The sequence below is a fragment of the Lynx canadensis genome, chromosome D2 (genome assembly GCF_007474595.2).
Source record: "Lynx canadensis isolate LIC74 chromosome D2, mLynCan4.pri.v2, whole genome shotgun sequence".
In the NCBI taxonomy this organism is placed as follows: domain Eukaryota; kingdom Metazoa; phylum Chordata; class Mammalia; order Carnivora; family Felidae; genus Lynx; species Lynx canadensis.
The window spans coordinates 84,013,942-84,036,538 of NC_044313.2; the positions used below are offsets into that span (position 1 = coordinate 84,013,942).

The 22,597-nt window shown below is 41.2% G+C and overlaps 1 protein-coding gene across 1 annotated transcript in view; it reads right to left on the reverse strand.

Annotated features, from left to right (window-relative positions):
* Nucleotides 1–11,291, reverse strand: part of PCDH15 (protocadherin related 15) — a 786,947-nt gene extending 775,656 nt beyond the window's left edge. Inside the window, 1 exon segment of the mRNA XM_032595259.1 lies at nt 11,179–11,291. Coding sequence (XP_032451150.1) covers nt 11,179–11,269 — 91 coding nt within the window. The 5' untranslated portion in view covers nt 11,270–11,291.
* Between the last annotated feature and the right edge of the window lie 11,306 nt (nt 11,292–22,597).

A 22,597-nucleotide genomic window follows, 5' to 3' on the forward strand; every position in this document is an offset into this window, starting at 1 on the left:
CAGCAATCTAATCAGAGCTGCTATTACCCTTGTTTAACGGATGGAGATCTGAGTCTTAGTGAGATTACATAACTCATCAAAATTCATCCATTGATTGTGCCAGGATTTGAAGAAGGTCTATGTGACTCCAAAGCTCATGCTTCAACTACTGTGCCACCGATAATCTTCCATATCCACACACCACCAGTGGGTATCATCTGTTAATCCTCCCATGTTCCCCTTGGCTTTGCACACATGAATGCTTAATATAGCAGGTTTGGATCTAATGCATACTGTCACTCAGTTTCCAAGTAACTTAAACTATCTCATCCTAAAATCTTTCTAGGGCTAGCTACAGCTAGCACAGACTTGGAACACACTTGTAAGAATGCCATCCTTTTATTTTTAAGTTTATTATTTGGAGACAGAGAGACAGACAGACAGAGACAGACAGAGACAGTTAGAGATAGAGAGCATGGGCTGGGGAGGGGCAGAGAGAGAGGACATAAAGAATCCCAAGCAGGCTCTGTGAGATCAGTGTAGAGCCTGATACGGGGCTCGAACTCACGAATGGTGAGATCATGACCTGAGCCGAAATCAAGAGGCAGACGCTTAACTGACTGAGCCACCCAGGCACCTTGTCATCCTTTTAACTCCAGCCTTCACAATGTACAGTATATCGATTAATATGTGTAATCTGTTTGTCCGTTGCACGGATGTTTCATACGAACTAGGCTGTAGCATTCACGAGGTCAAAAATGTACCTTATCGATATTTGTATCCCCAGAACTTAGCAAGAAGCTGGCACATGATAGATGTTATACATATATGTTGACTAAACGGACAACAGGGGTTGATCATGGCTCCATCATTCTCCAAGGATCCAAGAAGGGTCAGGGTCCACAGTGTTCAACTTTCATGAGTCCTCTAACCCTCTGTACTAAAACTATGAAATATAGTAGTTACGACTGTGGCAGCATAAGCCAGGCAGCCTGAAGGACGATCGTGGCACTCTGAACCAAGACAGCTTGGTATCTTTAAAGCCTCAATTTTCACATCTGGGAAACAGGACTAATAAGAGAATTTATCCCATGGGACTTGAGTGAAGGTTACATAAATTAAACGAGAGAATATATACTCAGCTGAACACTCCTGTTTGCTTCCTGCTGTCCTAGAAATCCGGCTCTTCCCAGAGATTGTTTTCCCATAGCACTGCCCTCCTATTCAGAAAGATGTATACATACACACACATTGTGCAGATTACGGGGAAATAAATATCCAGTGTGAGCAGAGGAGAGTGCATAGTGTGTGTTGGGTGGCTGGCACACAGAAACCACACAGCTACAGGTATTAGAAAACTGCCGTGCACGTAACAGGCGCTGCACATGCTTGTTACACCTGAAGAGATGAACGAATGAAGGGAAATAAAGGACACAGTGCACGGCTGACGTTTCCTCGAAGGGCTGCGTTCTTTTCCCCGTAGAGACATTACCGGAAGTGCATCCCGCAGACCCACTGGACCAGCTACGGCCACACCCGGGACGGAGCCACGCACTCTGGACGACGGGGCTGGCACTCCCTCTTCACACAAGGTCTCAGGCTCAGTCTGAACAGCTCTCATCAGTATTCCGACTGTTCACTAGAGACACTTAATAAACTCAGAGTAGTTGGACAGTCCTCGCCGAACAGTCTAATTGAGTGGCCCTGCGGGGCGGTGTCGAGGCTTCCACGAGGAGGAAAGATTAGTGGTGAGAACAGGGCTACTGATCTAGGAATAAACACCACTGTGTGAGCTGCCAACCTCGTGAACAAATGCCCAGAACGGCAGCTGATGATCAGATAAAAAAAGGCAGGAAGCACACCTGAGGAAAGATGGGTTCGGTCTGACCTTTCCACAGACTCTTCTAAATGGCACGCCACGATGGGATGAATGCCAGCGGAATCTCTAAAACACGACGTATCTGTGTGTAGTTACAGCTCACCTAAGCCATTTTCCCAACACGATGCAAAAGAGTAGGTCCGTGCAGCATCTCGGTACACGGGTGTTCAGTGATTGTGTCCCCATGTCAATGCTGAGCCCCGCCATAGACATCAAACCCTCGCCAAGTGCATTTCTCAACTGTGGTTTGAACTCAGTCAGTATTCTCAAACCTCACCCGCATGCCCTATTTTGTCAAAAGAGGTACTTCATCTCTCAATTTTTTTTTTTTTAATTTCAATGCTTACTTATTTCAATAGCCACTAATTGGGTCATTCCATCAAGGGCTGAGGAAAACAAATGAGACAGTCTCTGTCTTCAGCAATTTATAATCTAAACATAAAACAAACATCATATGATGTGTTAGAATATAAAGGGGGAAGACAGACATTACTTTTCCAGCTTGACTGAGGTATCATTTACAACAACTGTACATATTTAAGGTGTAGAGTGTGATGCCTTGATACTTACGCATTGCAAAATGATAACTATAGTCAACCAAATTAACACAATTTCATCCTGCATAGTTGTCTTATTTATTTATGTATTTATGTATTTATTTTGCTGTGTATGTATGTATGTGTGCATGCTTGTGTGTTTTTTGCTGTGGTGAGACCACCCAATATCTACTCTTTCAGCAAATTTCAAGAACACAGTGCAGTATTATTAACTATCATCACCCCAGAACTTATTCTTCTATAACTGGAAGTTTCAACCCTTTGACTAACTTCTCCACATTTAATTTTGATTACGTGTCATTAGTAGCAACACCAAAAAGCAATGAATGGGTTAGTACGAAGGAACAAAGATAATTCGAATAAAGTCAGGAGGGGAAGACTGGATTTTGATGCCCAGCAGGTGGCTTTTGCACGTGGAGCTCAGGTAACAGGTCTGGTTTTGGCTTTGTCACCTTCCAGGTATGGCACCTGGGGAGACCAACTCCGCCTCTCTGTGCCTCTCTGGTTTTCTGGTCTAGGAAGGAGGTGAAATTGTAGTGAAATGGTATGTGGTGACTAATATCATCTCCAGGACTTCATGGAGCTCCTGTGAAAATGAAATAATAATATGTCTATGGAGGGCTTGGTTAGTAGATGGTAAATAAATGTTAGTGGCTATTATTAAGAGATGCTGCTTACAGATAGAGTAACAGTATGACTCCTGACTTAGAAGAACTTGCTGATCATGTAGGAATGATGCATATATGATATGTAGGGACACTTCTTTATAGTTTATGACAAGGCATTAGATACAAACAATTGCAAAAACTGAGCACTGCAAACACTCAAGAAATTGCTTCCAGGGATGTCTCTCTCTTCTCTGTCTCTGTCTCTGTCTCTCTTTCTCTCCGTGTGTCTCTCTCTCTCACACACACAACACACACACTAAAACAAAAACAGACAGAGGAATGTGGTTTGCTGGGATTCCATGAAGGGGATGAACTTATAAATGAGGCTTGGACAGCTCATGATCACAAACGAGCACATGCTATTTTGTTGCCTTCAGATACTTTAACACCTAACATTTCCTGAATGAGGCCAGAGAACAGCACGCACAATCCTTGGTGTTTTGTGGAGATACGTGTATACATCTGAAACCAGAACTCCAACTCAGTGTTCTACACGGTTTTTCTGGAAGTCCATATGTTCCTTAAGTTCCTTCACTTGAAAACTCAGGTTTTGTCCTGCAAACAGTTTCTTACTGTACCTACTCCAAATCTTTTAGATTTTCCATTTGTGTTCTCCCAAAACACTGCACACAATTCTATTATGATATACTTCACAGTGCATTGAGTATCTCTGTCATTGTTAGATGAAGAGACTGTCTCAGTTTTGATGCCCTAGTGTCTTTCCTAGAGTTGATATGCAATAAAATGTTAGCTAAGGGGTGCCTGGGTGGCTCAGTTGGGTAAGAGACCGACTTCGGCTCAGGTCATGATCTCACAATTTGTGGGTTTGAGCCCCACGTCGGGCTCTGTGCTGACAGCTCAGGTCCTGGAGCCTACTTCGGATTCTGTGTCTCCCTCTCTCTCTCCCCCTCTACTGCTCATGCTCTGTGTCTCTCTGTCTCTCAACAATAAATAAATGTTAAAGAAAAAAATTTAAATAAAATGTTGACTAAATAAGTGAATCTGAATGTGTGGACTGCAGGAAAAGTGCATCGATGGTACGCAGTGAGAGGAACACACCATGGGAGGGAAATTGGGGCCGAAAATGACCAAACTGTCAAAAAATAATCAAAATTTGTTTCTTATAAAATATAGCTCCTTATGGAAATATAAACAAGAGTGGGGCATTTAAATTTCAAAAAGGAAGAGGTAGAATATTCATCAGGAAGATGGAGAAGTCTGATATATAGACAATCAGAAAAAGAATCCTTGAGAAAAACCAAGCTGCAAGAAAGGCAGATCAATAGTGCCGCTTGCTGAAATGCTAGAAAATGATAGGATCTGTCCAAGAAAGTAGTCATTGGAGGCTTTAGAGGGTACAGTTTTAGTAGAGTTGTGAGAAGAAGCTAATTGTGGAGCTTAAGGGAACTGGGGCGGAAGTGGTGGTAACAGGCATAGAGACGCCAAAGGAAAAGACCCAACGAACAGAACCATTCTGTCACGAGCTGTGTGAGTCGCCGATGACTGGGAGCCCGGCAAGACTATGATGACATTTTTGCTCAATCTCAGTTTCCATTGGGGATATATAAAATGAGTTCTGCCTTTTCACACCATTAGGAGATGAGTATTCTATTTTTCAGTGGGTTCAACATTTTCAGGTGGTTAGAACCACAGAGGGAAGCATGCACCTGGCCAGGTACCATGAATTTTGTCAGCATCGTTTGAACACTGAATTAGACCCTTCACTTCTTTTCCCATCTAGACTGGACAAACAGGGTGTCTGAAGTATCCATACTTAGCTAATCCAAGTTATATTGGAAATAACGTGTGTGTGTGTGTGTGTGTGCGCGCGTGTGTGTGTGTGTGAGTGAGAGAGAGAGAGTGAGAGAGAGAGAGAGAGAGAGAAAGGCACAGAGATTGAGAGAGAGACAGAGAGAGAGACAGAGAGACAGAGAGAGAGAGAGAGAGAGCATGCACGTAGGCAAGCAGAAAGAGAATCTTCTAAGTACAAAATTGGTCTTTTGTTTGTCAGAGGTTTTTTCCTGGCTCTTCAGCTCTCTGGCCATCCAGAATACATACACAGATGGACTTCAAGTGAGCCGATTACTAGAATACACAAAAGCTACAGAAGTAATCCTTCTAGACACAAGGTCAGAGCTCAGAGAAGGCACTGAGTTTGTATTTCTGAACTTGTTGACTAGAAAACTGTTGCTGAAACAAACAACCTAAAAAGGTGTGTATTTCCAAATGTTTAAAACTAGTTCCATGGGGGGCGTGTTTAAAAGGACCCACATGATCACTCATCTTCAGAAAAGAGGAGACAAGAAATGCAGTGTGGGTACAACATCAAGAAAGGACACAGCTGAGCTTTCATGTCATAATGCAAATAGTCTCTGTAAGAGGAAGAAATTAAAGGGGTGACCGGAAAGAGATGTTCACAACATGTTCAGGCAAAAACTTGCATCACGATATATGCTCTAATGGTTTCATTTTTGTCTAAAGTGACATCTGTGTGCTATGTGTGTAGTTGTGTGCGTATGAGTGTGTGCGCATGGGTGTACAAATATATTTGCTCAATTTCTCTCTATGAATGACATCATATTTAGGGGCACCTGGGTGGCTCAATCGGTTGAGCGCTGACTTTGGCTCAGGTCATGACCTCAGGGTTCATGGGTTCGAGCCCCACATTGGGCTCTGTGCTGACGACTCAGAGCCTGGAGCCTGCTTCGGATTCTGTGTCTCCTTCTCTCTCTGACCCTCCCCCACTCATGCTTTGTTTCTCTCTGTCTTTCAAAAATAAATTAACATTACAAAAAATTTAAAAAAAGAAATCATATTTAAGTGAAGGATAATGTTTCAGACCACCCAGTTCACTGAAAATTACTTAGAGTCTTCAATAATCACCTTGAGTTTAATTTGATTATAACTGAAAGAGACAAGGGAAACTGTTGCCTTGTACCACTTCCAGAAAGATAAGGTTGTCAAGAAGAGATCACGGGCATTCCACTTAGCAACAGCAAACTCAAAGGACACAGGAGTTTGGAAACGTTTACAGCATGATCCTGGGGAGATGATGAGAGTCCCATGAATAGACAGCAGAGGAACTCATGAGGTAGACAGAGTGCTGTAGCATTGCCCTACATGACAGTCTAGAAAAGTCTGGGAATACGAACCATTAAAACCATGTTACTCCTGTCGCAGAGCCGTGAAGTTTATTTAACCACCTCTCCTCAAGGCACCCCAAGGGGGGATGCATCCTGCTTGGAAACCCAAGGGTTTCAGCTCAGCTCACTGGATAGTTAAAATCGCCTTATAATTCCATTATCAGCAATGTCATTGGTGGCCCATTCTCTTCTCAGGTTAATTAGCATAAGCCAGGGTCACACTGCTTCATGACCTCTGGATGCACCGATAAAAAAGAAGTTTCCAGGCTCTAGCATCAGACGTCAGACAGTTACAGTCTTCGTTGAGTGACGGTCTACCCTTCGCTGACCTTGCATGGATTACCTAACAGCAAGCATGAAAATGAAGCTGGAAATGTTCCTCAAACTTCACCTACAGTTTCAGGGAAATCAGTCAGCTCTCCAGGGAGAGAATGCAGTCAGTGACACTTTTCAGGAGAAAGTGTCATTTAACAAAGTCTTCAAGGTATCTGGTAAATTTGGGGGGACATAAAAAAACACACATACAACCACAGGGACACAAAGTACTTTATAAACAGATATGTACGTTTATAAAAATAGAAGTATAATTATTTCTAAGTGATGAGAAGTAACCATGGCAATAAAGGTAAACAGTTTATTGGCCATGAGCCATATACCAGGTGCTATGCTACACTTCAAAACGGAGTTTCAAGAGTTATTGCCATTTATAAGGGAACGGGTCCAGCTCGTGACGGGCTTTTAAACAGGGCCCCTTCATGTAGTTGCTCTGCTTGTGCTACACAGTGGTCCGCCTCACTCACACACACGTGTGAATCAGTGTAATAGCTCAAGGTCAGCACAGCGGATGCTTGGCCTCCAGGTGAATGGTTGCACAGCCAGGGGGAACGAACCCTTTCTTTAATAAAGTCCAGCCAGCTTTCACAGTGTGATCACACTTAGAGAACCTCTCTCTCCTCTCCCACAGACAGACAGACAGACAGACACACACACACACACACACACACACACACACACACACACCTTCTAAAACTCATCACAGCCAGGGGGAACACTTTCTTTAATAAAGTCCAGCTGACTTTCACAGTGTGATCGCACTTAGAGAATCTCCCTCCCCTCCCCTCCCCTCCCCTCCCCTCCTCTCCCCTCCCCTCCCCTCCTCTCCCCTCCCCTCCTCCTCTCCTCTCCCCTCCCCTCCTTCTCTCCTCTCCTCTCCCCTCCCCTCCCTTCTCCTCCCCTCCCCTCCCCTCCTCTCCCACAGACACACACACACACACACACACACACACCCCTTCTAAAACTCCTCTAACACTTTGGTTCAGACTTAGCCATGATGTTACAGTATATAGTTTTTTTTTTAATTGTTTTCCTATCTGATTATGGCAATAGTACATATTTAATATGAACAATTTGAAAATGCAGAGGAAATAATAAAACATAAACCATATTCACTACCCATATGTCATTTTCCCATTCTGGCTCTCTCTCTTTCCCTTTCGTGATTCCTTCATGAACTCGAAAGAAATCAAAACAAAACAAACCAAGCCTATGCACAAGTTGCCTTATTGATGTCCCTGTGTGTTAGAACGGGAGACATCGTTCGTGTATCTGTTTCCCCACAGTGCACACCGGTTACCAGATGGCCCTGCTTCCTCTGCTCCCCGGTGGTTCCTCCACCCCAGCACCCCCACAGTCACTGGGGATCAGGGCACACGTTCCCAGTCAAATAAATTGGTCCCTACTGGTAATGAATTACAACACAGCTAAAATAGCAATCCCGACACTGTCTTAAGGGTAGAAAGAGACCATCAACTAAAAATGGATCATGTTCTTTTATTTTCTATCAGTTAGCTAAAATCTTACTTTTAAAATTTAATATAATACAATCAATCCCACTCATGTTATCAATGCGTGCTTAGATGCAGTCATCAACCAAATGAAATATCCCTTATGGGACAGGCCATCTACAAATTTTATTACTGACCTTAAAAACTTCTCTTAGCCATTTGAAAGGAAAATATGAAAAGACTCAAAACTTTGCCAAAGTTTTCAACTAAAAAATTTGTTTTAAGTATTTTAAATAATAATTAGATAATATATTTTCCTTAAAAGCAGTTCCACACATTTGGCTAATCCTAGAATACTTTATTTCAGGATAATTCCCTTATGTCTAAGTAAGGAAATATACAGAAAAGCATTGGAGACTGTTCTTAACTACAAGCCAGAAGAGTTCTATTATTTCATACAAGAAAAATCTAGACATTTATCCTAATAGACTGTTATCCTAATAGCTTCAAAGTAGTTTACATTTTTTTTCTCCTTTATTTTTCTCTATCTGAAGCTCCGAGCCATACATGCAGTCAGTCGCCAACTCTCACAATGGGCTAATCCAACCAGCAGATCATCAGCTGTGGCAAAGTTCTTTCCAGTTTTAATTTCTCACAGGCTGTCAGCATGTTTATGACCTCACCACCTCTTCCTTCCATCTGATCCTACATACCCCCATCCCCCCAGCATTTGGATTTAAAAAAAAATCGCTTCAAGAGATTCTCATGGCATATTCCAGCTTAGGGTTATTTCGTGCAATAGTCGCACACTGCCGAGTTCTGATTCATTCCTTCACAGCATGGGCTCACAATTTCATATAGATTTAAAAAAAAAAAAAAACCAGCAACTATAAGAACCATTTTCAGTCACACATAACTGAACAACTGGATAAAAGTGATTGCCAAGAGACCCTAATTGCGGAAGTTCAGAGAGAAGTAAAGACCTGGGTGGGGGGTTGCTCAGGTACCCCTGAATGTGGCAGGATCACGGGGGCTCCCTGGAGGAGGCCAGTTTGGAAGGGATACTAGAATGCACATAAGGTGAAGAGGTCTCCACAAAACACTACAGAGCATATGTCTCTGCCAAGGTCAAACCCCTGCAGCCTTGCTGACAATGAGTCGGTTACCTCAAGGAGGAGGGCTGAGCAGGTCTCTAGGGCTGCAGGGGGCCACCCCTCCACAGCCCGGCCGCACCCTGGCCCTGCCACGTGGCAGGTGTGAGGCTCCCTGCTCCAGACGGGAGACCACCTGGGCCAGCAGTTACCTGGTAATCTTATTTTGGAGGCTATGTGAGCACATTTAGAAAGAGCAAGAGCTATAATGAGCTTATTAAGGAAACCGATCTACGGCATTATGAGCTAAACATGGAGTCATTTCCTCTGATAACCTAAATTAACATTGCTTAAAAGTACAGGGCTTGCAAATGTCTAATGTCAGCAATGATGGTGAACCCTCCCCTGCTCAGTGTGAAGGCCAAATACGAATAAAAATAGAAAGCCTTATGGTGCCAAGAACTATCAATACACTCATTTGTCATTTATTCCCAGGGCAAATTTAAAATACTTCCTTTTAATAGAAAGTCATGCTCTTCCATGGTTCATTCATATCTATCTATCTATCTATCTATCTATCTATCTATCTATCTATCTATTGCTTCAAAGTAGCTGTTACATTATTTATTTATCTCAACATTTAAATTTTCTTTGAAATGGAGATTTACCATCGCAATAAATGGCAACAACAGAAACACTGGGTTCAGGCACACTTAAAGTAAACGGTGACCAATTAGCAAAACTTTTCAAGGAATCAGGCTATTGATTTACGAAAATAATTGTTCTTGAAAATTATTCTCCAAGTCTGAAAAGAGCCATATTTTTCTAACCATGAATGACTAAGAATGCCGTAATACACATACAATTTGAATACTGTTTGAGATAAGGTCAAATCAGTTCATCTATCTTCAGATCATTCAGTTTAGCCAAGCAAAGCATAAAAATGCTAATAACGCCATGCTTTGCCGCTACTAAGTGTGGCCACATAACAGAGCGGGGTGGGGGGGGGGAGAGGCGGCTGGTGCCTGTGGACCCTGAATGCTAAACAATATCAAGTAAAAACAATGAAAAGGAAAAAGAAAACCAAACTCAGCTTCCTAGAGTGGAGGAATTTGTCCATTTCTTCCATCTATTAAAGTATTATACATATCCTAATTTTCATTATGAGGTATCCAAACACAGATCTCCCCACTATTAAAATACCTGAGACACGCACATTTGAGGTTCTGCACATGGAACGTGTTAAATGGTCCCCTGAGGGACCTTGACGACCAACATCTCTTTCTAAAGTGACTGGCTGAGGGGCGCCTGGGTGGCGCAGTCGGTTAAGCGTCCGACTTCAGCCAGGTCACGATCTCGCGGTCCGGGAGTTCGAGCCCCGCGTCGGGCTCTGGGCTGATGGCTCGGAGCCTGGAGCCTGTTTCCGATTCTGTGTCTCCCTCTCTCTCTGCCCCTCCCCCCGTTCGTGCTCTGTCTCTCTCTGTCCCAAAAATAAATAAAAACGTTGGAAAAAAAAATTTAAAGTGACTGGCTGAGTATTAGGAAGGAACTCACAAACTCTAACGTCAAGTCTCTTACACTGTTTTCCTCTTTCCAAATTAAACAGCGGTGGATGAAATAATGCCATACCCCATGAAAGTGCTAACAGTAAAATCACTTAGAGCACCAACTTTTGACTCCTTCAGAGAGAGCTTTCCTCACAGGAAATTTTGGTACACTTTACAGTCTTAAATTTTATCGGAGACCATTAATTGTGTCAATTCAAGGGTTAGTAAATAGCATCTAATGTTGTTGTTTTCCACAGCAATTACACATCTGCTCAGGGATAATTAGTAAGTGGTCAAACGGAGGCCTCGCTCTGGATTTTCCACCACACTGCAATCCTTGTTAAGAAACGAAGTACATCGGATGCCACTTTTGCAGAACTATTTTAATTAAGGTGAATTATTGCAAACAGCTACTAACCTCTAACAACGAACTACACATTAGCATTATTCATTTCTGTGCTGTGCTTCCTTTTCCACTTAATCACAGAAACCCTGGCTAACTCTCAAAGTCAGACTAAAAGCAGACTTACCATCATCGTACTGGCCGAAGCAGACTGCAGAGAGAGCTCCCAGGATGACCCCCGAAGCTAAGCATTTCCAGAGGTAAGACCGTCGTAACATCTTCTGTCAAATTCTGCTCAAGGCTGATCTGAAATCACAGGAAGGGGAAGGAAACAGGCGACACGTTCATTAGTCTATGATAGGATTTATACGCACGACTGTGACAGTACAGAAAAGCCTCAATGACTTCATAGGTAATCACCGGCGCCACACCTTCCACTAACAAATAACACGCCTGCTCAACGCCCAGCGACTCTTTACCCACATGAATTTACACACAAGTGATCCCTAAGGAAAGAAATATTTGCTGTTACTCTGTAAGCAAGGAAGTTGAGAAGTTAACATACTGATGACATCGCCCTTTTAAAAATGGAGACCCTATGAGTGAATCAACTATGAAGTTATTACATTTATCGTAGCCATAGCATAGGTCACTGATAGCGTGTACGTTGTTTCGTGATGATTTCAGCTGGCGGACTAGTTGCTAGTATCCCACGTGAACATTTCATTGGGCATTTGTCTTATATAATTAAATAGAAAAACGCATTATTACAATTCTAATTGCTTCCTGGCAGAGCAATGGGGGACTGACTGTGCCAAGTAAGACAAGGGAACGCCATCCATTTCTACCACATCTGTCTTCCAAAGCATTTGGATGAATTTCATTTCAATCCCTTTGCTTTTCTTTGCAATCTCCAGGAAGTAAAGACACCAGGTGAAATATTAGTGGCCAGTGAGCACACCAAAAAAAAAAAAAAAAAAAAAATCTTATTGAAAGAATGATGTGCTAAGCTTCCGTGTAAATTGAAAAAAATCATTGATGCGGGCTTGTTCAAAGTGACCCTGGGTATAGATCAGGGAAGAACAGGGATAGGAACCCTGTCTCTCTTATTCAAAGGCGTTACATTCAGATGCCTATGGGGGACAAGAAGACCAAAGCAGAGAGCGAATTAGGCTAAAGGGACACTAGGGACGGTGAGGCTGTGATGAACTGGGAGTCTCAGGGTTTGCCTGCAGAGGTCAGCTGGTACAGTGTTGCCAGGCCTTCTGAGTTTCCAGAATATTGTAGAAATCCAAATTTCCATGAGGGATTGTCCAGTCGTCTAGATAATTGTTCAACCTTCATAACTAGGTGCTTCTGGCTGGCTACACCGTGCCCCAAGGGCCTTCAGTCGACCAGACCTGTCCAGGATTCTCTCCCGTAGATGACCAGTGGTAAGGTTCATCAGAATGTGCCAAGGAAATATTTTAATCCTGCCTTTACATGCAGTTTATTTCATCTATGTTTCTGTTTTATTTGTGTGTGTTATAGTTTATTTGCACAATAGCATATATAGATATACATAATTTACTTTAAACTTGTATGAAAAGTTCAAGCCCGTTTTTTTTTCTTTTACTCATAGAATGCGTAGTGCTTAAATTTCAAAGGTCACTGCACTAGAACATGCGCATTTTAGAAAGGAAGTTATTCTGTTTCCTTACCTAAAACAGACAGACAAAAAGAGGCACTTTCTTATTACCTGGCTCTCACACATTTTTCCCCCTTACTGGCAACAGACTCAGCCTCTACTTTTGTAAATGCCAGGCCTAGGGAGCCCCCAGGAGAGCCCGATACTAGATATCACAACAGTTCATGCTTACGACTGGCCAACGCTAGCACACGAAAAAGCAGTGGGTTCTTCGTAAATGCAAGTTCTTAAACTCACAGATTACATGATTTTGAACAAATGAGGAAGCATCTCTATCTTACTTGCCTCATCATTAACATGAAGACAAAATGATATCTACTTTGTATGTTTGTTTTGATGATTAAGTGAATGGCTATAGGATGTTTTTAAAGTGTTTATTTGTTCATTTTTGAAAGAGACAGCAAGCAGGGCGAGGGCAGACAGAGAGAGGTGGGGACAGAGGATCCGAAGCAGGCTCCAGGCTCCGAGCTGTCAGCACAGAGCCTGACGTGGGGCTCTAACCCATGAACTGTGAGATCATGACCTGAGCCGAAGTCAGACCCTCAACCGACTGAGCCACCCAGGCGCCCTGTGAACGGCTCAGTTCCTCCAACAGAGTGAGCTTAATCTGAGTAATTTTGACTCAGCCTCTATGGAGTCTTCCAAGTGCTTAAACATATTGTCTCAATCTGTCTTTAGCACAGCATCTAGGGTAGGTGTTAGATTATCTCCAGTCTTGGAGGAAAGGTCACATTCACTGGCTTAAGGTTACAGACTGGTGAGTGGCGGAAGAGGTGGGACAGGTGGTGAGTCTGAAAGGTCTGCTCATGGATTACAGAAAAGGACTAGACAATTCTAAGCAGAACACATGGCCCGGAAGGTTTCACGGGATCTGGAGGCCTGTTCCCAAACCTGGATGTGGCCCCACTAAGATTTATTCAAATACTAGCTCTAATGTTTTTTTTCCCTAAGAAATGTGGTAACATTAAGAAACAGAAAACGGTACATAAAATTACAAAAAAAATATATATATATGTATATACAGACAGAAAATAAAGAATACCGATCCAAAAACAAAAAGCAAAAAGCAAAACACAAACAACAAAACTTAAAGAAAAAGCAATACTATCTTGCAAAATGACAAAGGGCAAAGCTGTGTTCCTTCAAGAATCTTTAAGCAATCAACTTGACTACCCTCTTACTGGCTTAGTTTTTTATGTGCTCACTAATATGCCATTCTCCTTTGCTTCTGAATTGTTTTAATTTTTTTTTCAACGTTTATTTATTTTTGGGACAGAGAGAGACAGAGCATGAACGGGGGAGGGGCAGAGAGAGAGAGGGAGACACAGAATCGGAAACAGGCTCCAGGCTCTGAGCCATCAGCCCAGAGCCCGACGCGGGGCTCGAACTCACAGAGCGCGAGATCGTGACCTGGCTGAAGTCGGACGCTTAACCGACTGCGCCACCCAGGCGCCCCTGAATTGTTTTAATATTTATTCATTTTTGAGAGAGACAGAGCCAGAGAGAGACAGAACGCAAGTGGGGGAGGAGCAGAGGGAGAGGAAGACACAGAATCCCAAGCAGGCTCCAGGCTCTGAGCTGTCAGCACAGAGCCCGACACAGGGCTCCAACCTACCAACCATGAGATCACGACCTGAGCTGAAGTCAGAGGCTTGACTAACTCAGCCGCCCAGGTGCCCCTTATTTTTTCTTTTGCTTCTGACTCAAACTATTTGGTTTCATTTAACAACCTTCAAAATGAAAACCACCAGATGGCTCATAATGGTAAAATTATTGAAGTCACTGCATTATGATATTATCCTCTAGAAGCAGAATTGCTGGATCTGCAATCCTGTATATTGTTATTAGAGAACTGTACATATACTTTTGAAAATATCACAGGGAAACCTTGTATAAAAATTCATTTACAATGAGCAGAGTACTTACTTCCTGCGGTAATGAGAATACTTGGGAGAGTATGTTGTTTCAAATAATGAAAAAGATAGGAACTTCTCTCATTTGTTTTCACTACTCAGTTTATATCTTCATCATTTCCAAGGCAGTTTTAATCATTCCAATGGGCTCAACACTGACTGCAACCTGAAAGAATGGTATGACTCATCATGTCATCCTGATACCCTAAAACAGAGTGCACGTATTGACTTAATAAGAAAATCCTGGTTTCTAAAGGAAGCTATCATGAGAAGATACCTCCTAGAAAGAGGCTATGTTTCTACACACAAGAGAGTAAGGGCCCCATGGTTAATAACCTTAGTGTGCCGGTCAGCCAGCAGGCTCTTCTGTCATTGAGGAAGTTGGAACAGATCAAACATTTTCATCAAAATAACATCTTCATTGCTAGTTGTACAGGCTGTAGAATTGCAGGCGAAATTCTTATAGGAGATGGGGCCCCAAATCTTGTTAAATGACAGGTGAGTGAAACACATCCCAGACAAGACCTCCAATGTGGTGTCGGACTTCTGTGATAAGTCCCATATCAAACTCTGCCATGTTCTCTGGGTGCAAATCTTTCCTCCAAATCTCCTTGGCCAGTAATGTTGTTCTGTAGCAATCTAGAACATGCCCTATTCTAAAAAGGAATGGAGCTGACCTATAAATAAATTCACTGTACTTGTCTTTCAGGAGATACATTGGTTGGTAAGGTCCACACTTGGGGACACCTAATAAAGACATGTGTTCCCTATAGTGATTTGGAAATAGCATGCTATTGTCAGATATACTGGGGAAAATGGAAGCTTTCCAATTAGGTTATAATTTTACATGTAAGTGGCTGAGTTTCATGAAATTTAAAATATGTTTCCCAAAGGCTTAAGAATATTTTACCACAATTATTCAACATATAATATATCCATTTTGACTTTCATATCATTCAGATTCACAGCCACTTAAACCTCATATTTATTTCTCTGGCACCCAATGTTCTCAGAAATTCATTTATTCAACAAAAAGTTGTGCAGGATCTATGAGGTATCGCTCACTCTTAAAGGCAGCTGGAAAATAGCAATAAAGAAAGTCCACTCATATCTCTACTCTCATTTATCTCACATTCTAGGAACGTGAAGCTAGACCAAACAATAAACACAAACATGTTATACAACTTGCTAAAAGGTAACAAGAGACACGGAAATACCAGCTTGCAGTTCCGAAATTTTATGCGGTCACTAGACACTTAATTCTCCTTCAGAAAATGAAGTAACATTGTACGAAGCAACCGATAAGCTTCCTGATACTAGAACAGAAGGAGAACTTTACGAGGACAGCACAGCTCTTCCCGTAGCCCCAACCGAAAGCATCCTCCACCGTATCTAGTGTCCTGAGGACAGACTGCTGTTCGTCCCTTGGAAGAAGAATAAAGGTCTTTCACCGCCTTTCTCTTTCAAGTATAAGTCCAGACACTGTAAATACACAAAGCTCTGCCCTTTGGGTTTTATCCCTGCTCCCTGTGTCCAGGTTGGTCGTGCTGCCACACGGCAAGAGCAGCCAAGCTTGACATCACAGCAGTCTTCCTGCTGGTAAATTTTTGAAAACATCAACTATATACTTCTTTTTAAGTCTCTGTCCCTGACTGCTATCTGAAAAAAACAAACAAACACCAGAAGTTTTCCTTGATATATCGAAGTTTGGAGCATCCCACCAATACTCCCATGAAGAATCCCACATTGATGCCGCGTCAGGAAGCTGGGGTCTCTCTCGGTGCAGTGGGGGCTGTGTGCATGCACCCGTCCTTCACAGTCTGCTCACTGAGGCTGTGGAACTTCTTTCCCTGACATTTAGATGGCACTATAAAACATAGCCTGTCATGGGTCCGCATTCCTCGCAAGAAATATATCCTCTCCACTTCAGGAAAAAGAGCAAATTTCCTTCCAAAGCAACCTCAACTATCAAATTGGAAACACAAGGTTTTCCAAAGTCACTACATCCCTCCACACCAAATAGGAATTTCCTTAGCTGACTGGTTGGAAACCTTCCTTCTATCTCACCATGGCGGGAAACACCAAGAATGTTTGCATCGCTACAGAGAACACTTATCACCCCTAAGCATGACGTGATGAATCATCCTTCATTTCTCTTTTTTCTTTGTAACATAAACTTCAAAAAACATAAACTTTTAAAGATTCTTTCATATTTTCCTTCTTTTTAGATCATGTTGTATGTTTTCTCTTATAAATTATGTATACATGTATATTAAATACCTATAATGTATTTGTTTATAGATAACCTTATATTAAATATTTCCATACATTTTGTTTATAAAATATACCTATATAATACAGAAAATATAATTAAATATTTTGCATGTATATTATAGATATATTACCTTTTATGTATTTATATATAATATATTTATGTAAATTTACATTATAGTTTAAACATGATATCTATAGAAAGAGATACACTTGGCTCCTGGGTGGCTCAGTCGGTTAAGTGTCTGACTTCGGCTCAAGTCATGATTTCACAGTTCGTGAGTTGGAGCCCCGCGTCTGTGCCGACAACTTAGAGCCTGGAGCCTGCTTCGAATTCTGTGTCTCCCTCTCTCTCCGCTCCTCCCCCGCTCATGCTCTGTCTCTCTCTCTCACCTTCAAAAATAAATAAAACCATTAAATTTATACTACATATAGCTAGCTACCTAAACATTGATATTATCTTTCATTTATTATTATTTTTTTTAGTCAAAGGTTGAATTCTGTTTCAAGGAAAGAAATAGCCAGCCTGTAGCCAATTCTATGTAAAGGTAGGAAAACAACTTTGTTTTCACTGGGCATTATAATCTAAGCCAGCCCTTCAGCCTGGCCCAGACAGACCAGGCTTACCTGACCTTTGCTAGACTCTATAGGTTGTTGATACACCTCCATGTCTGAGTGCGCCTTGGCTCTCTATCTGCAAATGTACATTTATTTAGTATCGAGGTTCCTCAAAAAGCTAAAAATAAAGCTGCCCTACCATCCAGCAATTGCACTACTAGGTATTTATCCAAAGGACATAAAAATACTAATTTGAAGGGATACATGTACCCCAATGTTTACAGCAGCACTATTAACAATAGCCAAACTATGGAGAGAGCTCAAATGTGCATCATCTAACTGAAGACTGGCTAAAAAGGATATGGTATATTACTCAGCCATCAAAAAGGATCACGTCTTGCCATTTGCAACAGTGTGATTGGAGCTAGAGTGTATTACGCTAAGAGAAGTCAGTCTGAGAAAACCAAATGCCAAAAGATTTCACTCACATGTGGAATTTAGGAAACAAAACAAATGATCAAAGGCGAAAAGAGAAAGAGAAAGAAAGAGAGAGAGAGAAAGAGAGTGCAAACCAAGAAACAGACTCTTAACTATAGAGAACAAATTGATGGTCACCGGGGGTGGGGGGTGGGGGGGGTATGGGAATTAAGGCGTGCACCTGTCATGATTAGCACAGGGCAATGTATGGAAGTGTTGAGTATGTTGTCCACCTGAAACTAATATTATACTATATGTTAACCAACTGGAATTATATAAAAACTAAAAAAAAAAATGTTTATTTATTTATATGTGTATTTGTTTCTGTGTATGTGTGTACATGCGTTTTCACTATGGTGGAATAAAATAAAGTTGATAAAAATAATTTCAAAATGGGGAAGAAAATAAATCCACGAGAGCTAATCTTGTAATCGCTGCAATTGTTTATAGACAATGTGTTGCATCTCAGTTTTAAACATTTTAAATACGTACTCAATAGTTGTAAGCATTAAGTGAGACTGGTTTAACTCAAACTACCTTACCTGAAACTACATGATGTATATAAGGAGAGTCCAAATTTAGAAATATTTCTTCTACAAATTTTGCTGGACTTGTGGAAATTTCAATCAGTACCTTAACATGTCTGTAGGGGTCTATCCTTTTTTATTTTTTATTTATTTTTTTTTAAATTTTTTTTTTTCAACGTTTATTTATTTTTGGGACAGAGAGAGACAGAGCATGAACAGGGGAGGGGCAGAGAGAGAGGGAGACACAGAATCGGAAACAGGCTCCAGGCTCTGAGCCATCAGCCCAGAGCCCGACGCGGGGCTCGAACTCACGGACCGCGAGATCGTGACCAGGCTGAAGTCGGACGCTTAACCGACTGCGCCACCCAGGCGCCCCTATCCTTTTTTAAATGTTAGTTTCAATCATAAAGATCTATATTAGAAAAATGACATTGCTTGTTTTTTGGGGTAATACTCCTTCTCAAGAAAACAAATTACTTCTACTATCTTTATCCTGTTCTGTTGATCTATATGTCTATTTCTATGTCAGTACCATAATGTTTTGATTACTAAATCACTGAAGTATGTCTTAAAATCTGGGATTGTGATACCTCTCCCTTTGTTCTTTTTTCTCAAGATTATTTTAGCTATTCAGGGTCTTTTGTGATTCCAATCTTACACCATAACAAAAATAAACTCAAAATGGATGAAAGACTTAAATGGGAGACATGAAATAATAAAACTCCTAAAAGAAAATATAGTCGGTCGTAGCTTGGACATCACCCTTAGGAACATTTTTCTAGATATGTCTCCTGAGGCAAGGGAAACAAAAGCAAAAATAAACTATTGGGACTACATTGAAGAAAAACAAAACTTTTGTACAGTGAAGGAAACAATCAACAAAACTAAAAGGCAACCTAATGAGTGGGAGAAGATAGTTGGAAATGATATATCTGATAAAGGGTTAACATCCGAAATGTAAAAAAAAAAAACTCACAAAAAAAACCAACACCAAACACACACACACACACACACACACACACACACATATAATTTAAAAACTGGGCAGAATACATGAACAGACGTTTCTCCAAAGAAGACATCCAGATGGCCAACAGACACATGGAACAGTGTTCAATATCAGTAATCATCAAGGAAATGCACATCAGAGCCACAAAGGAATATCACTTTACACTACTCAGAGGGTTAAAATGAAAAAGTTGACAAGTAACAACTGTAGATGAAAAGGCGACCCTCATGCACTGATGGTGGGAATGTAAATTTGTGCAACCACTGCAGAAAATAATATGGAGATTCCTTAAAAACTAGAAAAATAGAACCACAATATGTCCGTTACTGGATATTTACCCAAAGAAAACAAAACCACTAATTCAAAAAGATACATGCACCCCTATGCCTATCGCAGCATTATTTACAATAAACAATATATGGAAGCTGCTCAAGTGCCCACCGATAGATGAACAGACCAAAAAGGTATGGTATATATACAACAAAGTATTACAAAGCTATATAAAACAATGAGAGCTTGCCATTTGTGACAACATGAATGAACATAGAGTATGTTACGCTAAGTGAAATAAGACAAAGAACGATAAATGTCATTATGATTTCACTTATATATGAAATCTAAAAAACAAAGCAGACTCTTAAATACAGTGAACAAACTGTTGGTTGCCAGACGGGAGGTGGGTAGATAGATGGGCAAAATAGATAAAAAAAAATTAAGAAGCAGAAAGTTCCAGTAATAAAATAAATAAGTCAAGGAGGTTGAAAGTACAGTATGGGGAATACAGTCAATAATATTGAAATAATGAATGGTGACACACGAGGACTACACTTATCGTGGTGAGCATTGACTGAGTCATGTATAGAACTGTTCCATCAATACAAGGTACATCTGAAACTAATATAACATTGTGTGTGAATTAAGATTCAATAAAAAATAGACGCAAATTACTGACAAATATAGTCTATTTAATTTCCACTTAAAAATTGTATCCACCTTTGGGCGCCTGGGTGGGTCAGTCAGTTAAGTGTCCGACTTCTACTCATGTCACGGTCTCACGGTTCGTGGGTCAAGCCCCGCATGGGGCTCTGTGCTGACAGCTTGCAACCTGGAGCCTGCTTCATATTCTGTGTCTCCCTCGCCCTGTGCCCCACCCTCGCACGTGCTCTCACTCTCTCACTCTCTCTCTCTCTCTCTCTCCCTCTCTCTCCAAAATAAACAAACATTAAAAGCAAATTAAAAAAAAAATCCACCTAGAAAAGCCAATACTCAATTTAATCAGTGGTATGTGCAAAGCATATGTTAATACTCTAGCCATATTCGGTGACGTAAGTAAAAATTTTAAAAGAGAGCGGACTTCAATACTTATATTCACTATTGCTATTATACTGGGTATTCCTAGTGTTTACACATGCATTTACTCAATACAAATTTACTATGTATTTAGAGCGATGTCAGAAACACTGCCTCTACTGCAGAAATAAACGACATTAGCTTCCTATGATGCCTTTGCTATTGAGCCAGCACCTTATTGCATATGTTTTTGCTTAGTAGTCATTTCAAAGTACTTCAGTAAAATGATTCCAAATTATGGAAATATTAAATTTAATTCCCAATGAAAAGTGATTTCCATTTAATCTATGTTTTCTCAACTATCATCTAAATACTAGTCTTGGACATAAGGATATTCTTATCCCACAATTTCTGAGAAAAATAACAGGAAAAACACTTACACTGAAAGGAGCCAGCAAGCGTTCTGAAATGGGACAAGCCCAAGCTTTAATTCATCTACAGGGTGTTTAACTTAACGAATATAACCAAGTACATTTAAAACCAAGTTTTAAAGCTCAGGTAAGTGCCTGCATGATTTTAAAAGAAAATTTATTTTTAAAATTTTTTTTTTCTACGTTTATTTATTTTTGGGACAGAGAGAGACAGAGCATGAACGGGGGAGGGGCAGAGAGAGAGGGAGACACAGAATCGGAAACAGGCTCCAGGCTCCGAGCCATCTGCCCAGAGCCCGACGCGGGGCTCGAACTCCCGGACCGCGAGATCGTGACCTGGCTGAAGTCGGACGCTTAACCGACTGCGCCACCCAGGCGCCCTTTAAAAGAAAATTTAAAGAGGAGTTCTGGGTAATGTCATTCACTGCCACAGGAAACAGATTATGGCTGGTATTTTTGTTTGATGCAGGTTAAACACCCCAAAATCAAGCTAATAAATCAATTATCATCTTCTTAGGGGTAAACAAAAATCAAAGTATAAAGTCAGCCAAGAGAGATTAAAACTTACAGTGTGAAAATGTCAGGGACTTTTTGAGGTACTATGAGAAAAAGTCCAGGCTTTGAGATGAGAGAGACTCGTGACACATTCCTAGCACTACCATTTCTTTGTCCTATGAATGATAAAACAATGAAAACTGTGAGACTCAGTTCAAAATTAGGACAATAGGGGATGCCTGGGTGGCTCAATCAGTTAAGCAGTTAAGTGTCTGAGTCTTGATTCTGGCTCAGGACATGATCTCACGGTTCGGAAGATCAAGCCCCACATCAGGCTCCATGCTGGACGTGGAGGCTGCTTTAGAGTCTCTCTCCCCCTCTGCCCTTCTCCCACTCACTCTCTCTCTCTCTCTCTCTCTTTCTCTCTCTGTCTCTGAAAAAAAAATAAAAAAAAAATTAAGTGAGGATGATAAAATCCATTTTATTTTTCCATAAGAAAACAGATGAAAATGTGATCAATATAAAAAGAAGAAGAATTGGGGCGCCTGGGTGGCGCAGTCGGTGAAGCGTCCGGCTTCAGCCAGGTCACGATCTCGCGGTCCGGGAGTTCGAGCCCCGCGTCGGGCTCTGGGCCGACGGCTCGGAGCCTGGAGCCCGTTTCCGATTCTGTGTCTCCCTCTCTCTCTGCCCCTCCCCCGTTCATGCTCTGTCTCTCTCTGTCCCAAAAATAAATAAAAAACGTTGAAAAAAAGAAAAAAAAATTAAAAAGAAGAAGAATATTAAAGAGCATTTAGCTTAAAAATTTACTGTGTGTTTATTGGGTGCTGATTCTGGGCGGTGAATTTTCTAAGATGCAGAGACCACAGGAGTATGAGAGAAAATAAATGAATTAATAAATGCATGAGAAAAGGTCTGTGTGCAGTTTTCAGTCTAACAGCGTGTGAACCC